The sequence below is a fragment of the Trachurus trachurus genome, assembly GCF_905171665.1.
Source record: "Trachurus trachurus genome assembly, chromosome: 11".
Classification (NCBI taxonomy): domain Eukaryota; kingdom Metazoa; phylum Chordata; class Actinopteri; order Carangiformes; family Carangidae; genus Trachurus; species Trachurus trachurus.
The window spans coordinates 31458339-31480677 of NC_139904.1; the positions used below are offsets into that span (position 1 = coordinate 31458339).

At 41.8% G+C, this 22339-nt stretch overlaps 1 protein-coding gene across 1 annotated transcript in view; it reads left to right on the forward strand.

The window, feature by feature from the left end:
* Window positions 1–19720, forward strand: part of kcnk9 (potassium channel, subfamily K, member 9) — a gene marked incomplete at both ends in the record, with an annotated part of 53800 nt that extends 34080 nt beyond the window's left edge. Inside the window, one exon of the mRNA XM_083981676.1 lies at window positions 18831–19720. Coding sequence (XP_083837802.1) covers window positions 18831–19720 — 890 coding nt within the window. The remainder of the gene's footprint in view (window positions 1–18830) is intronic.
* Window positions 19721–22339: the final 2619 nt, after the last annotated feature.

Genomic DNA, 22339 nt, shown 5'->3' on the forward strand with positions numbered 1-22339 from the left:
TCGCAGCATGTATTTAAAAAGGAGGAAAATTAGTGAAACATCCTTTCAAATGAAATATGGAATTATGATTTGCCTTGAAGGTTGCAAGAAGCATGAGTCACCTTTGTTAATACTCATCTCCCCCCGTGGCGTTTTATCACTGACACCGCTCCCGGGCAGAGTGGTGCTGCTGCGAGCTGGAGTGAAAAAACACAAGATTGAAGAGCAGCGCTACGATGACTATCTGATAAGGTGTTGGCTTGTTGATTAGTAGTTTTCAGGCGATAGGTGAGCCTTTGTAGAAGTGTGTGTGTGTGTGTGTGAGGTGTGATGATTAATGCATATGGGGTCTGGAGAATAAACAGAGAGATGCAGGTGTGAATCTAAGTAGGCAGCACCGTCACGATTTATACTTTTCATACTTATCTTTATTCCTATCGTGTATACCAGGCCATACATGATGGAATAATCTCCCTTGTGAGTGTTAAAGGGATAGTTCAACATTTTGGCTGATTGGCCCATTGCCATAATCCCTATAGTCATAGCAGTAAGTTTGTTACTTCATGCAAAACCGCTGATGCGTGTTACGTTCAGGGACAGTTTTTCATTAAGCAGTCTCTGAATTTCCCTCTAAAACAACTCTGTCTGGTAACGTTGTGTTATTATCTCATAGAGTGGTGAATGTGCAGGTCACAACTTGTCCACCAGAGCGTTTTGGAGTTGTTGGATTGTGTATTTGATGAGTTTGATGAGGGAAACCAAGAAATCCCATTAGTCTCTGTAGTGTAGCTCTGAGCAGCTCACGGCTCTGCTCTGCCATTCTAAAAATATCTTGCACCGACAATTAAAGGTAACAAACCTACTGCTATGACTATAGATTATAGCAATGGGCCAATTTGCCAAAATGTTGAGCAATCCCTTTAAGTGTGTTTAAAGTGGGAGTTACCAACACAATAAGTCACATTACACCGAACACACACATACGCACATATACCTGTGGCATGATTCTGGCAGCTGCAGCAGTTTGCCTGAGTCATTACATGCACAACACAACAAGGAACACAATGATAAATAATTCAGTCGACACTTCATGTCATAATTGAATTGTTCTCTGAGAAGAAAATGTTGTTGTTTTTTTAATATGGTTGCTCTGAGAATATGTTTTTACAACACAGAGCCGGCCAGAATGTATCATCAAGCCTGTGTTAGTCTGAAGGTAATTACACCGCTGTAATGCCGTGGTCATAACGGTCAGTCGGACAAAGTTCACGCTGACCTGGACCAGATGCCGCTGGGTGGAAGGGATATCGTCCGTTGCTGTAGGAAATGTCATCAGGCTGCACACAAATACCTTATTTACAGAGGCAATGGAAGCAAACAGCAGTGGACAGTGGTGACAGACGAGAGCAGAAAGTTTCCTGTCCTTCACTTACACTCCATCATACAGGTAGATATATTAATGCATTCTTGGGAGAGCGGTCTCAGACTTTTTGGACCTCGCTTTATATTTTAGGTTTGAAGCCAAATTGAAAGAGTGAGTCCCAGAAGATCCTCAGTCATCTGTCATAGACTCCCAGCTCTGTAATGTGTAGACTCAGCCAGAGTGGGAGAAGCGTTCAGAGCTACATTTGCATAAAAATGAGAATACGGTATAAGAGTATACTCCGAGAGTATGGGGGTATTTCCAAAAAAGCCTTGGTGAGACTCAGAAAGTTTTTAAAAAGGAAAAAATATATACTGTATACGTGAGACGGTAACTGCTCAAATACTTATGTGTAACGCAGCGATCAGACTAAATTACAATTATCTTTCTGCTGTTTTTCAGTCCCAACAAACAGTCTTTACCTGGCAGCCACCCTCACTGTGCCCTCCAAATCTGCTCTAAACTGCTGTTAAAGGGATAGTTCACCCAAAATTGAAATTTGTTATTATCTCCTCCCCCTCATGTGGACTAAGGGCTGGGAGAAGTTTCAGAGTCCTCCGTGGCTTCTCTGAGTTACAGGGGGTCTCGGCCTAGCAGTGCATGTCGGTTGCAAATGGATACCAACTGTCTTCGTAACAAAAAGACACACCAAAAAACATCCAAATACCTCCATGCTGCTCGTATTTAATGTCCGTCTTGTATTGAAGCCCCGAAATGCGAAATTGTCCCGAATTTTTTTTTAAAAAGTCTATATTTCAAGCTTGTTTTGTAGCGGAAGCTTCTCAAAGCTCCTCTTCCTGGTTCGTCATATTTGGACGAACCAGGGTCTGTCCTCTTCCCAGTTGGTCCAAATTTGACGAAACGGGAAGAGGAGCTTCGAGAAGCTTCCGCTACAAAACAAGCTTGAAATATAGACTTATATATATATAGAAATAAATATAGACAATTCCGCATTTCGGGGCTTCAATACAAGACGGACATTACATACGAGCAGCATGGAGGTATTTAGATGTTTTTTGGTTTGTCTTTTTGTTACGAAGACAGTTGGTATCCATTTGCAACCGTTATATGGACATGCACTGCTACGCCGAGACCCCCTGTAACTCAGAGAAGCCACGGAGGACTCTGAAACTTCTCCCAGCCCTTAGTCCACATGAGGGGGAGAAGATAATGAGTGAAATTTCAATTTTGGGTGAACTATCCCTTTAATTAGCTGAGAACAGACCGGCCTGAGTTTGGTTTAGATAGAAAAGCAGTTCATCAGTCATGTGCCACTAAAACAGTGATGTATTTGTTTTTTTTCTTGCTGTCGCTCATGATGCCATTGGTGTTCGTTAGGTTTAACTTTTTGCTCGTCACACTTCCCTCTCTGCCGTCCCAGTCTACTCCATCTCATTACCATACTTGGCGATGGCGTCTCTCCGCCTCGTGCGTCCTCGTGTATCCCATGTCTCGGTGACGTGTGTCTGTTGGCTTCTGTTCTGCGCAGCCTTAGGGGGGATGTTTCGTCGCGCTACCCGCCGACTCCTTACAAAAACCGCTGCTCGGATTCACCGGGGAGTGCGCACACAAGATGAGCCTGAGTATAACCATTCACGGAATAAATGGATCTCCAGAGCAGTTGTTGCTCATGAGACGGATGGCGTACCTTACCTTGCATACATTGACTGTATACAGCCAGATTTAAGGAATCTCAAATTCTCTGTTTGGCTGCAGCGCCCAACTTCCACAGGCTGCACTGAGGATTAGCAGCTTCTCTGTTCAGGCTGCACGGCTTCTGGCTCAGACTCCTGTGTTGTTGTGTGCTTTTTTTTTCCTGTTTTTTTTTTAAACACCATCCACCCTGTCTCCCCAAGAGAAATCGTGCTCAGGGGCAACCAGGGGGGGAGACTACAAATTCCAGGCAGGACTGGCCTCATTGCAAGGTGACTGTGCAGAGGTCGTCTGGCGTCTTCATCCAGCCGCTACCTGCAAAACACAATCCACCGTCCACGCTTGTTTATTCAGTCTTAATTGCCGGTGCGTGGAGATCCAGCGCCACGACCTTGAGAACTTCACTCCCTGACAGAAAATGTGTGAATATAATTTCGATCAATGTGAGCTTCTGATGTGCTGGTGCACAGCAGCAGTTTGGCAAAAAGAGTAGAGTATTATCCTGTTAAATCCCCTTATTTCACACCATCATAATCACATGGAGTCTTCTCTGGTGTTTGACTTTCATACCTGCTGTGGCTCTGATCTGTCGGCTGTTTAGAAACGCGTGTTTGGCTGCACCACAGTCCAAACTGAAACAAGTAACACGCCCCATGGCAGTGTGTGTGGAAATTCTTGGTTGTCATGGTTGCATGATAAATATGGCTTGGTTAGGATTAGGAAAAGTGGTTTCGGATAAAAAAAACTTCCCCAGTTTTAGGCTTATTTGTTGTCATGGTTACAAGAATATTTGGTAACCTTGGTTGAATACTCATGGAAAAAAGAAACAACAGAAACTGCTACTTTTGAATGGGAATCGAACACTGGACACCTGTGTCACACTCATCCACGCACCTCCTCCTCCTCCTCCTGAAGTGGACTTTGTCTTAGCAACAAAGCATAAGCATGGGCCATAGTACGACCTATGACACTTTAAAGGGATAGTTCAACATTTTGGCAAATTAGCCCATTGCCATAATCCCTATACATGTAGTCATAGCAGTAGGTTTGTTACCTTTAATTGTCGGTGCAAGCCATTTTTAGAACGGCGGAGCAGAGCCGTGAGCTGCTCAGAGCTACACTATGGGGGCTAATGGGATTTCTTGGTTTCCCTCATCAGACTCATCAAATACACAATCCAACAACTCCAAAATGCACATTCGCATTCACCACGCTATGACATAATATAGGAACGTTACGAGACAGAGTTGTTTTCCAGGTAAATTCATGCTCGCGGCTCTGCTCCGCCGTTCTAAAAATAGCTTGCACCGACAGTTAAAGGTAACAAACCTAACACTATAGGGATTATGGCAATGGGCCAATTTTCCATCATGTTGAACTATCCCTTTAAAACAGAGATGATGTTAATTATTGTTTCCTATATTCAGAACAAGTGGAAGCAGCGTGGCGGCAGCGGTCGTAGATTTGGAGAAAGTCTGAGGGTGGAGGTCAAGGTGGCCGGGTCAGTGACACATCAGACTGCAGTTTGTACCTATAGCAAATACTGTTTTTCTCAAATAATGACAGTAATGTTTTAAATCTGAAAAAATCACTAGTTTTACATCTAAAAATGTATAAAATGTCTCCAAGTGAGTTTCCATCTAACTGTTTTAATGCACATTTTCATTTTGTTCACAATAAATCCAGAGAAATGCTGGAAAATGAGTTGAACAAATGGTGCTGGACATGAAGGATGTGACGTAAATTATCTTAAGACTCAAAACGCTGGCAGACAAAAACAATGTGCAATAATAAGAGGGACTGAAACATTCCCCAAATGAATACACTCCTGTTAACAGAAATGTTTTTTGTTTTTTGTTTCCATCGGGTTAGTCTCATTATTTTAGACGACTTGTGGTTTGAGTAGCACTCATCTGATCACTGTGCTGTGGCAACACCGGAGAATTAGTGCCGGCATGTTGATTTGTTCTGTTTGTTGTCATACAAAAAAAAATGTCCTGATAAATCCAATGTGCGCTACCTGCCTGGCAATCCAATGGCACAGAGACAAAGTTAGCATTCAGCCGTGGAACATTTAGCAGACGTTCCCTTATCAAACTCTGACACATGTAAGCGCTCCCCTCAGACAAATCAAGACAACTGTCTCTTTACTTGTTTTTTTTTCTTTTGGCAGTGATGCTCTTGGTATCAGACTCCACATAACTCAGTTACTTCAAGTACTTTAATTTCATCAGTGAGCTTCTGCCGCAGCGAATGGGTGAGTCAGGACACAGTGACTAACTGTCCAACACCAGCGTGCATCTGTCTCCCACAATGCCCCTCTATTGATCACCAAACAGAGCTAAAGGTTCATTAAGTGGACGGAGGCAGGACTCCAGATGAACGCTGATGCTGATTTGTTTCTGATGGCTGTATGGTGTTAAAATGCCACCATGAATCATGTTAGTAAATTGGATTGATTGATTGATTGACAGGCTGTCAGGCTATCACAGATGGAGATAGAGACACACCGCCTCACACCTACAGGCAATTTTAGTGTCAACATTTTTTTTTTCTTTTCTTTTTTTTTCTTTTTTTTTTTTTTTACAAATAATGAATAATAATATGATCTAATAATAGTAAAACTATGATGTTTTAATATTGAACAAATATAAAGGTAAAGTTTGACCTAAGGACTGAGGGTGGAGCCATTAGTGAAATAATTATCTCTGTGACAGTTGTAGATGTCATGTTCTCCACCATGTCTTTCTTTCTCGTTGATTAAGTTCATTTCTTTCATATGTTCATCCTTTATGACAATTCGCATAAGCTGCTTTTCTTTTTTTCCTCTACTTATTCCAAATCAACTGACTTCCTGAGCCTGTCTCTTGTGCTCAACAGAAATGCTAAAGCTACAGCTTGAGGCATTTTTTGTGTTAAGTAAGCTGCTCATAACAAACGATGCTTTATCAGGCAATTGGATGATTACTTTAAGGTGAATCTGCTTTTTTTTTTGTCAGTAATTATGTTAGCGCGCGCGGCCCTGCACTCGTTCCAAGTCCTCCGGAGTAACAGCATCGGACAAAACACTTAAAATGTAAATGTGATCTTTCTAAGCTGCAGGCAGACATCTCTGATATCACCAGAATTGCCTCTTTGTCAACATTGAATTTCATGTTTGACATTTTTTTTCTCTCTTGACAATAGAGTTAAGGCGACTAGCAGCTGTAAGACCATAACCGTTATGGCACCATAACAAAGTGGAATTGTAGGGAGACTTAGTGTTTCAAAAAAGCCTCCCCGCCTGTAGCTTGTAACCATGGCGCTCCCACTTCTCAGACACATTAAGCTCTGGTCGGTGACGTGGTGGAGAGCTGAACAAGGTGTTCTCACCTCTGTGCTCCCTGCTCTTCTTGACCTTCATTAAAATGCCATGGCCTGTAGCAATTAATGCCACCGGGGGCACCAGAGGTAATACGTGGCAGATTAACCTGTGGATCCAACAAGCGAAAGGCGCTGGTTTAAGCAACTGCTCGACACTTGTAGAGTAACCACCCGGGCTGTGTGTGTGGGTGCTAATGAGGGACTACCTTGATAGTGTCATGAATAATGGATGATACCTTCTTTTTTTGTTGTTTTATATAACCCAGCTGTGTGTAAAATAAATAAATGAAAACCAAACAGAGGCATCCATTAGTCTGGCGTGCTCTTACCAAATGTCGTGTTTAGTGGAGCAAATGTTAAGTAGATATTAATGATGTTTTAATTTCTATTCAGTGGGAATATTTTCCACGGTTTTCCACATTTATTATTCAAACACTAAACACAATTAAAAGTAGATACACTGTATGATGCAGCATTTTTGTTCTCGGCGGTTTATGGAAAAACTATAGTGTATGTAAGTATAACATTCACTGCCATTTGATATACACAGACATACAACATAAAAGTTTAAATGTTATCCTCTGGTGTGAGGTTTTACGCTTGTTTATGTCCACTAGATGTTTTCTATCTGATGCAACACATATGATGCGTGAAGTAATCAGTCAACACCATGACTGAGTGTTTCCACCTTAAAATGATAGTTCAACAGCAAATTCGACCATTGCCATATTCTTAGAGGTCGATTAATTACCTTTAATTGTCGGTGCAAGCTGTTTTTAGATCGGTGGGGCAGAGACGCAAGCTGCTCAGCTAACGCAACAGAGGCGCACGGTACTTTCGCTTTTCCCTCATCAAACTCATCAAATACTCTGAGATACAGTAATACGTCTAATTATGTAACATTACGACACATGAGGCAAATACTCTGAACAACTTGCGTTTCTGAAGTCACTCGGCCAAGCAGCATGTCTGGAATGTTGTTCCGGCTATGCATTAGAAAACAATTCTGTCTAGTAATGTTACATTATTATTTCATAGCATGGTGAATGTGCAGGTCACAACTTCTCCATGAGAGCGTTTTGGAGTTGTTGGATTGTGTATTTAATGAGTTTGATGAGGGAAAAGTGAAAGTACCATGCACATCCGTTGCATTAGCTGAGCAGCTCACGTCTCTGCCCTGCCAATCTAAAAACAGCTTGCACCAATAATTAAAGGTATTAAACCTACTCCTATGACTATGGCAATAGGCAAATTTGCCCAAATGAAGGACAGTGAGGACAGTCTCATAAATACAGATTCAGTCAGGGTTTTAAGGAACCAATCCTGACTACTTGTGTGAACAGGGGGCGGGGCTTAATATCACTAATAATGCCCATGACAGTTACAAGATGGCAAAATAAAAGATGATAAATATGCTTACTAAGATACATCTGCTATACTGATTTTAGTCACAACCAAAAAAAAATGTCTTTTGCTCTATTTTTCTCTTTGTCTGTTTTTACAGCCAAAGTTAGCTAAGTTTTCTGTCTCTGTGTCGACCTCTGCTCTCAAGTCACATCGCAGCAACTTCACACAACATACGACACTTCTTTACAATCAGCTGATCAGTGTGTGAGTGTGTGTGTGTGTGTGTGTGTGTGTGTGTGTGTGTGTGTGTGTGTGTGTGTGTGTGTGTGTGTGTGTGTGTGTGTGTGTGTGTGTGTGTGTGTGTGTGTGTGTGTTTTGGTGGTCCAGGCAGTGGTTATAGTGTAAAATTGTGAAAATTGAATATGTGCTAGAAATCAAAATGATAACAATAACTTAAAGCAGAAGTAAGCGATATTTTTGTGTTAATATGAGTCTTAAATAGTTCTATCTTCCGACAGCAATCACTTACATAGAGTGTTTGGTCTGAAACACGGGTCTGTCAGTCACTCTGCTCTGCTGTAAGCCGAGGAGAAAACTTTCCTTGTATCCTACAACCTTTATCCAATGAGGAGAGAGAACGGCATAAAGGGGCGGTCCTCTCTGTGTGTGCAGCCAAGGGATGCGCGTGAATGTGGTGACGTAGGGACGAGGGCGGGGACTGCTAACTCCATCTGCTGACAAGAAGTTAGACAAAACCACCAGATCGCTTACTTCTGCTTTAATGTTATTTGTAAGCAAGAAAAGAAAAGCCCCTATACTGGTTATAGCCCTTGGCATTTTGAAAGGCCTGAGCTCAAGGTTTGCTCTGAATCATCCTGATCCACACACTGGTCAGAGCAGACAGGAGAGGGGAGACACCAGAGGGACTGACGTTGTTTGAAATAAAGAAAAGGAAATTCATTCATAATACTGTAGATCTGCATATATACACCAGAAATTACTGCATATAATTGCTACTGTTATTCCTGTCTCGTCCACTCAAGCTGTCTTTGTTCCTGTCCTGCATCAGTGACATTGACTCCCATCCGTTGGGACCCTGAAAAGAACTTCTCACTGAGGAAGTGTGCGCAGATGCTGATGCTTCAGGCCTCAGGTCTACTTTAAAGCTGCACATATCAATATTTTTTGAGTGAATTTGTAACGTAAAATTGGTTGCTATAGTGACAAACCTGCAGCTCAGAGTGCAGCTTATTGTTTTGATTTAAGGAACTGCACCTTTTAATCTCTGATTCATTCATACAGTGTTGGTGTCTTTCCCATCCACCAGTCAGTATTCAGCAAATTCAACTGTGGCTTGTTAAACTGTGTTAAATTTACTTTATAGATAATACCTTTTATTAATTTTTTTTACTAAAGTTTAAATTTGACTCTGTCTTTTCTTTTCTCTTTTCTATTAAAACATTAATATTTAATACTTTATAGATTTCCGTTGTTTTAAAGATTGATGTTGAGTCACTAGGTAGCAAATGAGAGTCTGCTGGATCGTAACATTGAACCTGTACTGTTGATTAATCCATTGAACCGTCACTTGACCGCAACATGTTCCTTTTTCTTCCAGCGCCGGGGAAGTTTAATATTTAAAACATAATAACAGAGTGCTATAATAATTGAATTTAGGTTGCCAGCTGTGTCAGTGTTTGAGTTTGAGCTACAGTGAGTCACTCTCACTCACATGGGCCTATGGGGTTCATATTGTGGGTGCATGGGCAGACATTCAAAATAAGTCATAGTAAAGTGGATTGAAGCCAGGCAAAGTTTGAGTCATGCAGTTTTCTGATGAGGAGCTGCCTTGATATATTTAAATGGGTTAACCATTAGAGGCACTTGGACTGTGCAGAGACACAGGGGGTGTGATACACTTACTCAATTGATATAGCAGGAAAACACATTTGCATTTCCATCGAGGGACTATATTTATCTGTTTCTCTTGTCAGTGGGTTTGATATAGTGATACACATCTTGATGTAGTATCTGTCTAATATTCTGCTCTGTGGTTCCCAGCAATCGTCACTTTGTTCCAGACTGAATGTCTCAACCACTGTTTGATGGATTGCCATGATATATTTGTAAAGACACTCCCGGCCCCCAGAAGATAGATTCAAATCCAATTTGAGGTTGACATTTGGGGTTTTTAGTAACACGTCTTGACAACTCCGCGATGGATTGCAATTACATGGTACAGACAATTCTGGTGGCCAAAGTATGAATGCCACACTGGAAGAAACCAAGTGAGATGTTGTTTGTTATATCAAGATCACAGCAAGGCAAACTTCTTTGTCTTAATCATGTTATAATGGATTATAAGTCGTTGCAGGCAATTTTCACTGGTTCTGAGTAACTTGATGCTTGAAAATACAATTACCAGAATTATAAAGCTGCTGCAAAAACATAGCTGTCAAATACAATACTGTTGGGAGACAATTTTGCTTATTTTAAGTGGTGTTTCTCCCTGTTCATTGATTTTCTTGTTTTTGAGCAGCTTTGGTGATTACCCAATATTTGCCTGGTGTCATCACCTGAGAGAGGAGCTAAGGCTTAAGGCAATTTTATATTTTATTCTCTTAAATAAATCAGTTTTAAAAAGGCCAGTTGGCTTCATGATACTACAGGTGTTATCCAGCATGTTAAACACCATCACAATGAACATGAAAAGTAATCTACTCACCTGTCCACTAACTAAGAGGAGAGGAAAGACTTTTGTAGGAGAGGTCAGAGTTAAATCAAACTACAGGTCAAAGTTTAGTGATAGTGATGCTGAGGTTGGTTTATAGCCTATAATTAGTGTTTTAGCTTTTTACCACTGCTAATTATTTAGGTTTCAACAATAATGAAGTGGTTCATTATACTGAAGAAAATGTATAAGAATCATAAACTAAAAAAGAATAAAGTTTATTTTCAGCATTCGCACAGAAGCCAGTTTAAAAGACCCACTGGCTGTTTGTGGAAGGATCCAGGCTGATGCTAACTACAAACATCCCTGCAACTCTCAGGACTGGAGGGATTATGGTCACATTTGGAAACAAATCACCATGTTCCCCTAAGTTTGAACTGTTAAACTTTGATGTCCCCTCAACTTTTCAGCCAGTGCCAACTTCAGGTCAACATCGTCTCAGACATAGTGACAAAAAAAACAAACTGTAAAACTATTCTCATCAACCTCAGATGAACTTGGTCTTTGCTGCTAATTAGCATATGTCAGCATGCTAACACGCTAAAATACGATGATGAACACGATCTTTAGTTGGGTTTACATGGACACTTTCTCCTCTTTCTGATTGCATTCATTCTGAATGGGTCTTTCATGTTAACTGTTCACATGTGATATGATTTAATCCAATCGGGGGTTTACATGCGCCACTGCATTTACTCAGAATGGAAGTTTTACAGCTGTGTGACACACACTGAGTGTTCTTAACGGGCCGGTCTGACTCGAACAACCCATCGACAGCACTGGTTCAGACAGGTTCGGGACGAAATTATAAGCGATAAGTGACTTGGGTCATTTTATCCTCTTTTTTGGCCAAGTCCAGCTGGGTTCGGCCTGGTCGGGCAAAGAATTAAGGCCAGTGAGATGCATCAAGTCTGGGCTTCAACAACTGTGGGTCTGGTCTGGTCAGATTTAAATTTTAGAACTCTTACTGTATGATTAAAACATCCCACGACTGATCAAAGATGGAGACCTATGGTCTGATTAGCACAGCAGTTGTCATTGTTTTGACACCTTTATTCAAGCATTTGCAAGTAAGGAAGTGTCTCTACTACTGTATAGGCTATAGTTGACCAAGCGGTAGTCCACCAAGAAGTCATTAGTTGACCAAAATGTCATTGGTTGATTGGTTGCAGAAAAAGTGTGAGTGATGATTGCGATCGTGACCAATCAGTGATTTAGCGTGTTTAGTGTTTACTAGCACTCCAGCACAACCTGTGCATGCAGCAGGAGGAGGGGCTGACTGACTGACAGAGATGAGAGATGGTGGAACGCTGTTAATCACCACAATTATATTATTTGTTTGTGAGAGGGATTTGTTTGGGGCGGGCCCAAATGAGATCGCCATAGTCTTGTTAATTAATGGGAAATCTGCAACAATTAGTCGACTAATGGCTCTAAAGGGGGCACGGTGGCACAGTGGTTAGCACTGTTGCCTCACAGCAAGAAGGTCCTGGGTTCGAACCAGGTCCTTTCTGTGTGGAGTTTGCATGTTCTCCCCGTGTCTGCGTGGGTTTCCTCCAGGTGCTCCGGTTTCCCCCACCACTAAAAACATGTCGGCTAGGTTAATCCTCCAGTCAGCGCCCCTGACCAAAGGCACTGGCTCATAATCTGGAGTTGGTCCCCGGGCGCTGCACCGTGGCTGCCCATTAAATTAAATGCAGAGAAAGAATTTCACTGTACTAGCTGTATATGTGACAAATAAAGTACCTTTACCTTTAAATGACGACTATTGGTCAATCAAGAAAATCTTTGGTTGTGGGCCGCCCTAGTTGCTACGCATTTGTCAACACGGAGCATGTGCAGAAAGAATGTAAGCAGACAACATTCAGTTTCACTGATGTAATTTTACTTTCGTTCGGTTTGGGAAAAGTTATTCCACCCCTGAGATTGGGATTGTTTATTCTGATTGAGCTGTTTATTCGGTTCGGACGTCTAAACCGATTCTAATCGGTATATTTGGCTCCACGTAAACCTGAGATGCTGAGATTTGAACATGTAGCTGAAGGCTCCACTGTGTCAGCACAGAGCTCCCAGCTACAGTTTTACCTCTTCCTACTCCAAATGACACCAGAACTATTTTCAGGAGGCACCTCAGTGTCGACGTGTTATCACACTTCCCACTCTGGTTTGTTCAAACATTTGAGGAGTGACTCAACAGATGTGCAGCGATACAGAAAACTTGTTCAAATTGAAATGTTCTGTGGGAAGCGCTGATCTGAAAGCTGCTATTTTCAGCTCACATTAAGATACCTCATAACATTTTTATGTTTTATTTTATTTTTTGTCTTTCAGCAGATGGCCAGCAGGTTTAGTTTAATTCTGCTTTTGATTGCCAGGCTTGTCGAGCAATGCCACAAAGTAGGTCCATTTTCTATCACAAAATGTGTCATTTTTCCTGAAAGCAATGATTTATTACATTGTTTATTATGATTGAATATATTAAGATTCTAAATAAGGATTTTTTTGTCAGGATTATTTGTTTAGGGGACATTTTTTCCTGATTTATTTTGTCAGATTTATATTTGGACAATTTTACAGCATCTCAATTAGTGAATTATATGGAGGGCTCTGTTGCAGACACACTTTGTGCTTCTGGCTGATAAGACTGCTGTGTTTTTATTAACCAATCGCCTGCAGCAGCTTGCAGGAGAAGATAATATAGATTGAAAACAGTGTGAGTCACATGTCTTCTCCTCCTCATGGATTACAGGACACACAACACAAACCATCCATTTTCAAAATGCGTCTCATTATGTAATATCTGAGTGACCGGGACCCGCTCTGCACTTTCATCATTTACTTAAAGAGGGGGTGATTCTCTTTCCACCGCACTACACACTGTGGCCGTACACAAACACGCACGTTCACCTGTGCACACATAAGCACAAAAGCACCTGTGCATGGCAGGGCCTCCGCCGTCGAGAGCAAATACGTCTGTTCCCAAGACAACGGCGGATAATAGAGTCATTATAACAGGACAAACAGATTACACAGTGCAGCGCTGCCGCGGAGAAGCACACATCCCATCAGCAACATCAAAGACATACTTTAAGAGGCTGACTCGGGAAAAAATAAAAGACATATTTCAACTTATGATCCATTATAGCTTTGTTCCTCCTTTTCCTTATTTAGTCCTAAGAAATAAGTTCTCTGTGTTGCAGTTTTTTTCTCCATATCTTAAAGGGACAACTCATGAAACGTATCACAACCTCAGGGAAAATAACTAAAACTTTATGTCCTTATCATCTTATTGACTTGTGCCAATCGATGATAGACACTTTGGACATTATTTGATATGAAAATGTCAGAGATGATTACTTTTCTACGTTAATATCAGCTCTATAAGGTCTGCAGGCTTTCTCCCTGAGTCCCCATAAATCCCCATTAATCATCCTGTATTTATTGCACTGGAAACGTAAAGACACTGATAAATGTTGGTGCTGAAGCTGATACATACTGTGAATGTGATTTCATTGCCTTTTGCTGCTTGTAACAAACCACTTTGGTGACTTTCTGAACCACCATCATCACAGGGAGACTGAGATGCTGGTCCAGTTTTCCACTTACAAATATAATGGACTAAAACCAGGAGGAAACAAATACAAAAGGGTGGTGACCTGGCCTTTTTTTGGGGGGGGGGGGGGGCTGTTGAATCGATATCTTATACACTCTTATACACCGGTTAGCCCAGTGTGCTTCTGCGTGTATAGTATGTCGATGGATTGTCTGTGGAGATCCGTCTGCACGCTCGAGCTGCAGCACAAATCAAATGAAAGTTGTCATTTCTCCACAGCCTCCACTGTAATTCATTATATCCTAATTACTCCATGAGAATAAATTTAAGCAATAAGAATCAATATCAATTAATTTGCTAATTTTTGGGCGAGGAGGAGAGAAGACAGATGGCTGGGTAGAAACACGCCACAAGCCTGATTCAGTGCTTCCCGTACATGATGTTTTCTTTGACCCGAAATGAGTTTTCACAAGCAATATGCAAAGACTCTTAAACATGTTTTTTCTCCTGCATGAATTAGAATACATTCTGTGGGAAGAGGCAATTTCTATGAATTGCTCATACTGTATCTGCTGCCGCCACACAATAGAGCCACCACACCAGTCACAGATTTGCATCATATTCAAAGGGTTGTCTTGTTTCCAAGAGAGCACGCTGCCATTAATATCCCATGTGTGTTGCATGAGAGAAAGCAATGATTTGTGTTTTTATATATTCCTAATAAGGTTACTCATGTTGTTGATTGAAGCTGCTATTCCAGTTGTATGTGCGTATGTGCAAATGGCACGCACATCGCTGCACGAGGTCCAAAGAATTAAATCGGCTCATCTGCAGTCGGCGCACACCGAGGAGCGCGCTCGGCCGCCGCTGACCTGCAGCTGATCTGACGGCTTCCTGCAGAGACATCAAACTTCCAGGGCTGATCAGTGATTCTGCATCTTTTACTGCATTTAAAAAGTCTACATTCATGCATACCGTGTTTTCCAGAGAGTGCCACAGTGTTGGAGAATTTTATTCCTGTGGCCTCTGGGAAAAAAACTCCCAGGGTCCCACTGGATGCAACGTTTGCTCAGGGGTCATGTGACCTGAGCAAACTTCTAGGAAGTGGAGCTTGAGCCAAGCCAATTCTTTTTCTGAGGTCAAAACTTATCCATCATATTTAAGGAGTATTGTTGCTGGATCCTTTACAGCGTTTTCAATCAGTCTGCACCCCTAAGTGCATTTTGGGTTGAAGCTGATTTACACAGTGCTCTGAAATAATTGAAATGGATGAATAGACGAGCAAAAAAAAAAAAAAAAAAAAAAACTCAAACTACAGAACAAGTGATCACTGTAGCAATTTCAGTAAAGGGGAGAAAACTCATACACACATGCTCTCATGTGGTGGAGTCTGTGGTCTCTTATTGAAGCGCATCCAGGTTCTATATTGTGTAGATGCAAACAGATTGTACTCTGATAGGCCGAGGACTTCTGGATCTTTTATGATGTCACAATGAGGCATCACCGCCCACCTGGACCAACCATCCAACATTGCAGGTTTTGGTTTGTTTACCTAAAATCTGCTCTACTCTCATTGGATCACTCAGGAAACAGTGCACCAATCAAAAGAGAGACTCAGAGTCTCCTCTCCTCTGATTGGCTGACTGGCCTGTTGATGTGCAACTAAATGGAGGTGGTATTAGATTCGTAAAATCCAAAATATAAAACATGGGACCTTTAAAGTTTAGCGCCTCCTGTGATGTGATCATGACATTTCATCACAGGGCAAATACAGATGTCTGCTGATGAATGATATGAATGTCAGTGTTTCAACCAAGTTGATTCTAATTTCCCTCCTAGGGATGAATAAAGTATTCTCTACTCTACTCTACTAATAATAATAAGGAGAAATCATAAACAGTGCAATAGGAAAAACAATATGTTAACACTTTATTTGACGCCTATATCCCTATCTCTCCTATTGTTATAAAGCCTTATGATCATTTATGAGTGTTTATAATGATAGTTATACACGTTGATAAGACAATTATAACACATTATGTTTATAATGCATTATCCATGTGGGCATTGTCAATGAGTTACTAACAATTATAATTGACCTTATAAGTCATGATAAAATGCTTTAGTGTGTTATGATCATTGTTATAATGCATTATGATCATTTATTAGTGTTTATAACTATAGTTATACAGTGCTATAACTGCATTATGACTCATTATAAGTATGGTTATAATGTGTTATAGAGATAGGCGTCAAGTAAAGTGTTACCAAACAGATTAATGTATTTCATAAATTCTAACATTATTCTTACCTGCATTTGTGTGATAATATTGCTCAACAGCTCTCATCATGTGGAGGCTTTTGGGGATGCAAACAGGGATTGTAACGTTACCGTGGTATCGGCTAGCTGTGGGCTACAACTTGAGCCCGTGGAGATAAGAGGCTGGATTTTTCTTCCACTTCCATTTGTTCTTTGAGCAGAGAACCAGCATCAGAGTCAGATCCCTACGACTGATTCTGCTCTGAATTAGCCAGCCACTTTAATACCAGCCCTGGTTCTCAGATGCAATCTGTAATTGTCCTTCAGATACCAACAGGGCTGGGGGGATACTTATCCTCATGCTGCTTCTCATTGCTCTTGTTTTATTATAGAGAAGATCTACTTTACACTACTCTGTAATGTAATGTGTGCACACAAGGACAAAATCTGTGACTTCACTCCATCCTGTGACTTTGGAGAGAGAGAGAACCCCAAATGCAGGCTAGTGCATGCTGGGAAAATTGCTGTTAGGTTACATTCACATCCTTTGAAGGCAGTTTGAGAAATTTAAAACAAAACATAAAAAGTTCACTTTAATGTTCCCTCTGCATTGATTGTGTGTGGTATGTTTGTGTTCATCTTGTGGCTGTGACATGTCCACTCTCCTTTCTGCTTTGTTTTTGTCTCCATTGAAAGTTCTTAGTTGAGCTGATTGCTAACCGTCTGCCTGCTGTTTGCTACAGATTGAAGGTTTACAGAAAACCAAAACAATGAGCTGAAAGAAGCTAAGGGTATCTATGGAGCAGTAACGCACTGTTACTAATAAATGACTTTTAATTACACCAACATTAGACCTATAGTTCAACATTTTTGGAAAATTGGCCCATTGCCATAATCCCTATAGTTTTAGGAGTAGGTTTGTTACCTTTAATTGTTGGTGCAAGATACAGTATTTTAAGAGTGGTGGAGCAGAGCCGTGAGCTGCTCAGAGCTACGCTACAGTGGCTAATAGGATTTCTTGGTTTCCCTCATCAAACTCATCAAATACACAATCCAACAATCTGGTGGACAAGTTGTGACCTGCACATTCACCACGCTATGAGATAATAACAGAACGTTACCAGACAGAGTTGTTTTAGAGGGAAATGCAGAGACTGCTTGATGAAAAACTGCATGCACATCAGCGGTTTTGCATGAATTTACCTCGAAAACAACTCTGTCTGGTATGATCTCATAGCGTGGTGAATGTGCAGGTCACAACTTGTCCACCAGAGCGTTTTGGAGTTGTTGGATTGTGTATTTGATGAGTTTGAAGGGAAACCAAGAAATCCCATGAGCCTCCGTAGTGTAGGTAGCGAACCTACTCCTAACTCCTAAAACTATAGGGATTATGGCAATGGGCCAATTTTCCAAAATGATGAACTATCCCTTTAAGGTAAATGATAAACATATATTGATACTGCAACATCAAATGTTTATACCTACCAAATCTTGGTGCAACACTAGTCACTACAGAGCCGTCTGGTGCAGTTTGCTTCTGATGAAACCTCTGGCCAATATTGTACATGCAAACATACAGTCATACTTCCATTGCTGATGCAAATCAGACTACTGATTTTTTTTTTCTTATTTGAAGTGCATAACTAAACACATGTGTGAGTGGGTGTAAAGCCATATGGGAAAACAAAGAATCCATATCAGGACATATCGAAAACAGAAAAAAAAAAAAGAATGTTGTACAGTGCAGCAGAAATGTTCTATCTCCATCCGTAAGGCAGTTGTTGAGGTGGTACTCCTGCCAGCTGATGGTGGGTGTTTCTTGGCCACGGTGTTTGGTGTTTAATACTCACAGTTATGGGCTGTGGTAGAGGAGAGATAATCAATAAGACTCTCTTCTTTCAGCCCTGCATATTCACCCGCAGTGGGCTCCATTCATAATGTGATGTGAAATTCTCCAATAGGTCTGTGTGTGTATATATACATATCCAGCAAAGCACATAAAATCCTTTTATATCGCATCTGAAAATTAAAAAGTCATGTGGTGCATGAATCCTATTGTTTGCCCCATAGGTTGATTTTTTTTTCAAGTCTGTTTGTATATGAGTCAGCAGCTTGTGGTCTAAAGATAAAGTTTAATTAAGCTAAAAGCTTCACTGGCTCCTCCGTACTCCTTTCCAATCCCTCCTCCAAACTCCTCTACCTCACCGGAAACTTCTGACTAATTGGACACCCCCACCCCCACCCCCCCACCCCACCCCACCTCTCCTCCTCCCGCCCACCATAATCTTTGAGCCCAAATAAGATTAATGAGCAGAAACATTTCAGTGGCATGCACCTATTCAATGCCACCCCCCACCCTTTGGCTGCATGCGCTCGCAGACTCTTAGGGAAATTTCTTGCTTGGTCATGTTTGTAAACAGAAGCTTTTTTTAAGGAGCAGGTGATGATGCTGTGATGAGCACCCAGCAACTTTCTGCATCACTAACTTCATCCTGTCTCTGTTTGCTTCCTCTCTTCCCAGGCTACGGGCACGCGGCGCCGGGGACCGACGCGGGGAAGGCCTTCTGCATGTTTTATGCCGTCCTGGGAATCCCTTTGACTCTCGTCATGTTCCAAAGCCTGGGCGAGAGGATGAACACTTTTGTCAAGTACCTCCTGAAGCGCATCAAGAAGTGCTGCGGCATGAGCATCACCGACGTCTCCATGGAGAACATGGTGACGGTGGGATTCTTCTCCTGCATCGGCACGCTGTGCATCGGCGCCGCCGCCTTCTCCCATTACGAGGACTGGAGCTTCTTCCAGTCGTACTATTACTGCTTCATCACATTAACAACTATAGGCTTCGGGGACTTTGTGGCCCTCCAAAAGAACAGGGCCCTGCAGAAGAAGCCCCTGTACGTGGCCTTTAGCTTCATGTATATCCTGGTGGGCCTGACGGTCATCGGGGCCTTCCTCAACCTGGTGGTGCTCCGCTTCCTGACTATGAACAGCGAGGATGAGCGGCGGGACGCAGAGGAGCGGGCCTCGCTGGCCGGCAACCGGAACAGCATGATCATCCACATCCAGGACGAGTCGCAGCTGCAGCGTAGCCGGCGGCGACGCGAGCCGTACCGCGCGGCGGAGGTGACGGACCTGCAGTCGGTCTGCTCCTGTATGCACTACCACTCGCATGACTTCGGCAGCTCTGGGGGAGGGATGGGGGGCCTGGGCTGCGCCTTCTCCCATCAGAACTCGTTCAGCTCGCAGCTGAACCCCAATCAGTACTTTCACTCGGTCTCCTACAGGATCGAGGAGATCTCGCCCAGCACCTTGAAAAACAGCTTCTTCCCTTCGCCCATCAGCTCGGTGTCTCCGGGCCTTCACAGCTTCACAGAAAATCACCAGCTCATGAGGAGAAGGAAATCTATCTAAACCCTAACACACACACACACACACATAACATACATATATACACACACTTCCTCTCTCACACACACACAGGACAAAATAAGTTTCCATGTTTTATACACAAGGTCAAACATTTCCAATGCTGCTCCTTACCAAATCTTATTTCAGCACTTTTTTTCCCTGTTTGGTTGTTATGTAATATAAAAACGAGTTCCTGGGAACAGATGAAGAACACTACGCCGAACAGCATAAGCGTGGACGCAATGGGATGCAAAGCATGAAGCATGGATGTCTATTTTTTCAAGAGATTGCTCCATTTAAAAAAACAAACACTAAACACAAACTTACGAGACCTTCCTTATTACAGATTTGCAGTACAAAATTGATATATCAACTTTGGTTACATACCAAATGATGCACACTTGGGGGAAATGCTATTTTTCAAAAAGGGAGTATGCTTGTTTCACCTTAACTTGAAGAAACTTTTACCGTTGTGTACTCCATTGCCTCACTGCAGACAGAGAGAATTTAAAATGACTTAAAAGCATCAGGTATTGTTTTCTATAAGCAATCATATATATTTCAAACGGTTTCACCACGCCATCAAGCCAAAATATTGTTGCCAATACTAGCATGTGCATTAGATGTCATTTAAATAAGTGTGCCATGGTTTTGTGACATTCTTTAGCCTGTTTCCGGAGCAGCTGTGCGACGGGGCGTCTGTTTGTCTTGGATTCAAAGGATCATGCTGCTGTTATTGCCACCCCCCTTCCCCCCCAACCCCTCCTCTCCAATCAGATCTGACCACGAAAAGCTTTAATTTCACCCACTGCCTTTTTTTATTTATTGCCATAGTGACAGTTAAAATTGATCTAAAGGAAAATCCACCCTCCTCTAACCACGCAGCTAAACAGATCTGCCGATATTTGGTGGGAGTCTGTGTTGAGGCTTTAAACGGATATTCTAAATCTGATTATATACAGCAATTGACGAATTCAGTGGAAACGAATGAATAATTCAGCAGTGATGTGTGATATGATTGTGAAGAGGTCAACCAGACGGAGCAATCTACACAAGCCCTGTTTCAGAATATCTTTCAAATATGCACCCAGATGAGCACTTATATAAGTAGTTCTGTCTCTTGTTGTCTTGTTTTGCTCACACAGAAACAGATATTCCACTGGTTTCTTTTTTTTTTTTTCAAAGGAATATTAGAACATCACTTTGCCCGTCTTGACAGCACCAGTCTGTGTTTTTGTATCATTTGCCAGGTTTTGTATTTTTCTCCCTATGACACTCTTAGTGAATCGGTCCAATTAAAGTGCACCGGCTCCTCTCCGCAGTATTCAATTGACACATGGAGGGATGGCTCCATTGTACGAGAGGCGGTGAGACCCCATTTCTCTACTTACAGTGATTTTAATAGACAGGAATACAATGCACCGATGTGCCAACACAAGGGTCATCTAGATCAGTTAGTATCCGCTGTTGTTGCAAACACATATATGGTGCAAATTGTTTTTAGCAGAATTGGAGATATCCAAACTTTTGGTCCTCATTGTAAAACAAGCATTGAAAACACTGGGTCCTACTATTCCCATGATGCAACACACACAGGCACGTTAATAAAACCCTCAGGAGGGGAAGTTCAGGCCCTGATGACATCACTATGACATTTTTCACAGGCTGAGTCGACCACCTCTCTACAGCTGCTTACATATAAACTCCAACAGCAAATGTGTCATATAATCAACTGCAGTAACATATTAAGGATATGAACTCAATCCATCTATTCTGCAAGTTATACATTCAGTAAAATGTGCAGTTGCTGCAGCATCGTTTGACTTCTTTGTGGTTGCAAAGCATTTGGTCCGGGTAAAGATTGTGGTTTAGTTTAATAGAGAAAAAGTTCAGTGACTTCTGACACTGTGTGTTTATTTACACTGAACAGAAACCACAACCTGTCCCAGACCTGAACCAGAGTGCTGTTGCAGTCTAAACCACAGACAGGCCTCTGGACGTAAAAACTGGTCCCTGGTGTGAGACTCTGCTACCAACAATAAATATAGAGCTTCATTCATTAAAAAAAAAAAAGTATTTTGCTTAAAGGGATAGTTCAACATTTTAGCAAATTGGCCCATTGACATAATCCCTAGGAGTAGGTTCGTTACCTTTTGTTGTTGCTGCAAGCTATTTTTAGAACGGCGGAGCAGAGCCGTGAGCTGCTCAGAGCTACGCTACTGAGGCTAATGGAATTTCTTGGTTTCCCTCATCAAACTCATGAAATACACAATCCAACAACTCCACAACGCTCTGGTGGACAAGTTGTGACCTGCACATTCACCACGCTATATGATAATAATGGAACTTTATGAGACAGAGTTTTTTTTCGAGGTAAATTCATGCAAAACCATCTCGTAACGTTCCGTTATTATCTCATAGCGTGAGTGAATGTGCAGGTCACAACTTGTCCACTTGGGTTCTTGCGAAACCAAAAAATCCCATTAGCCTCCGTAGCGTAGCTCTGAGCAGCTCACGGCTCTGCCCCGCCATTCTAAAAATAGCTTGCACCGACAATTAAAGGTAGCGAACCTACTCCTAACACTATAGGGATTATGGCAATGGGCCAATTTGCCAAAATGT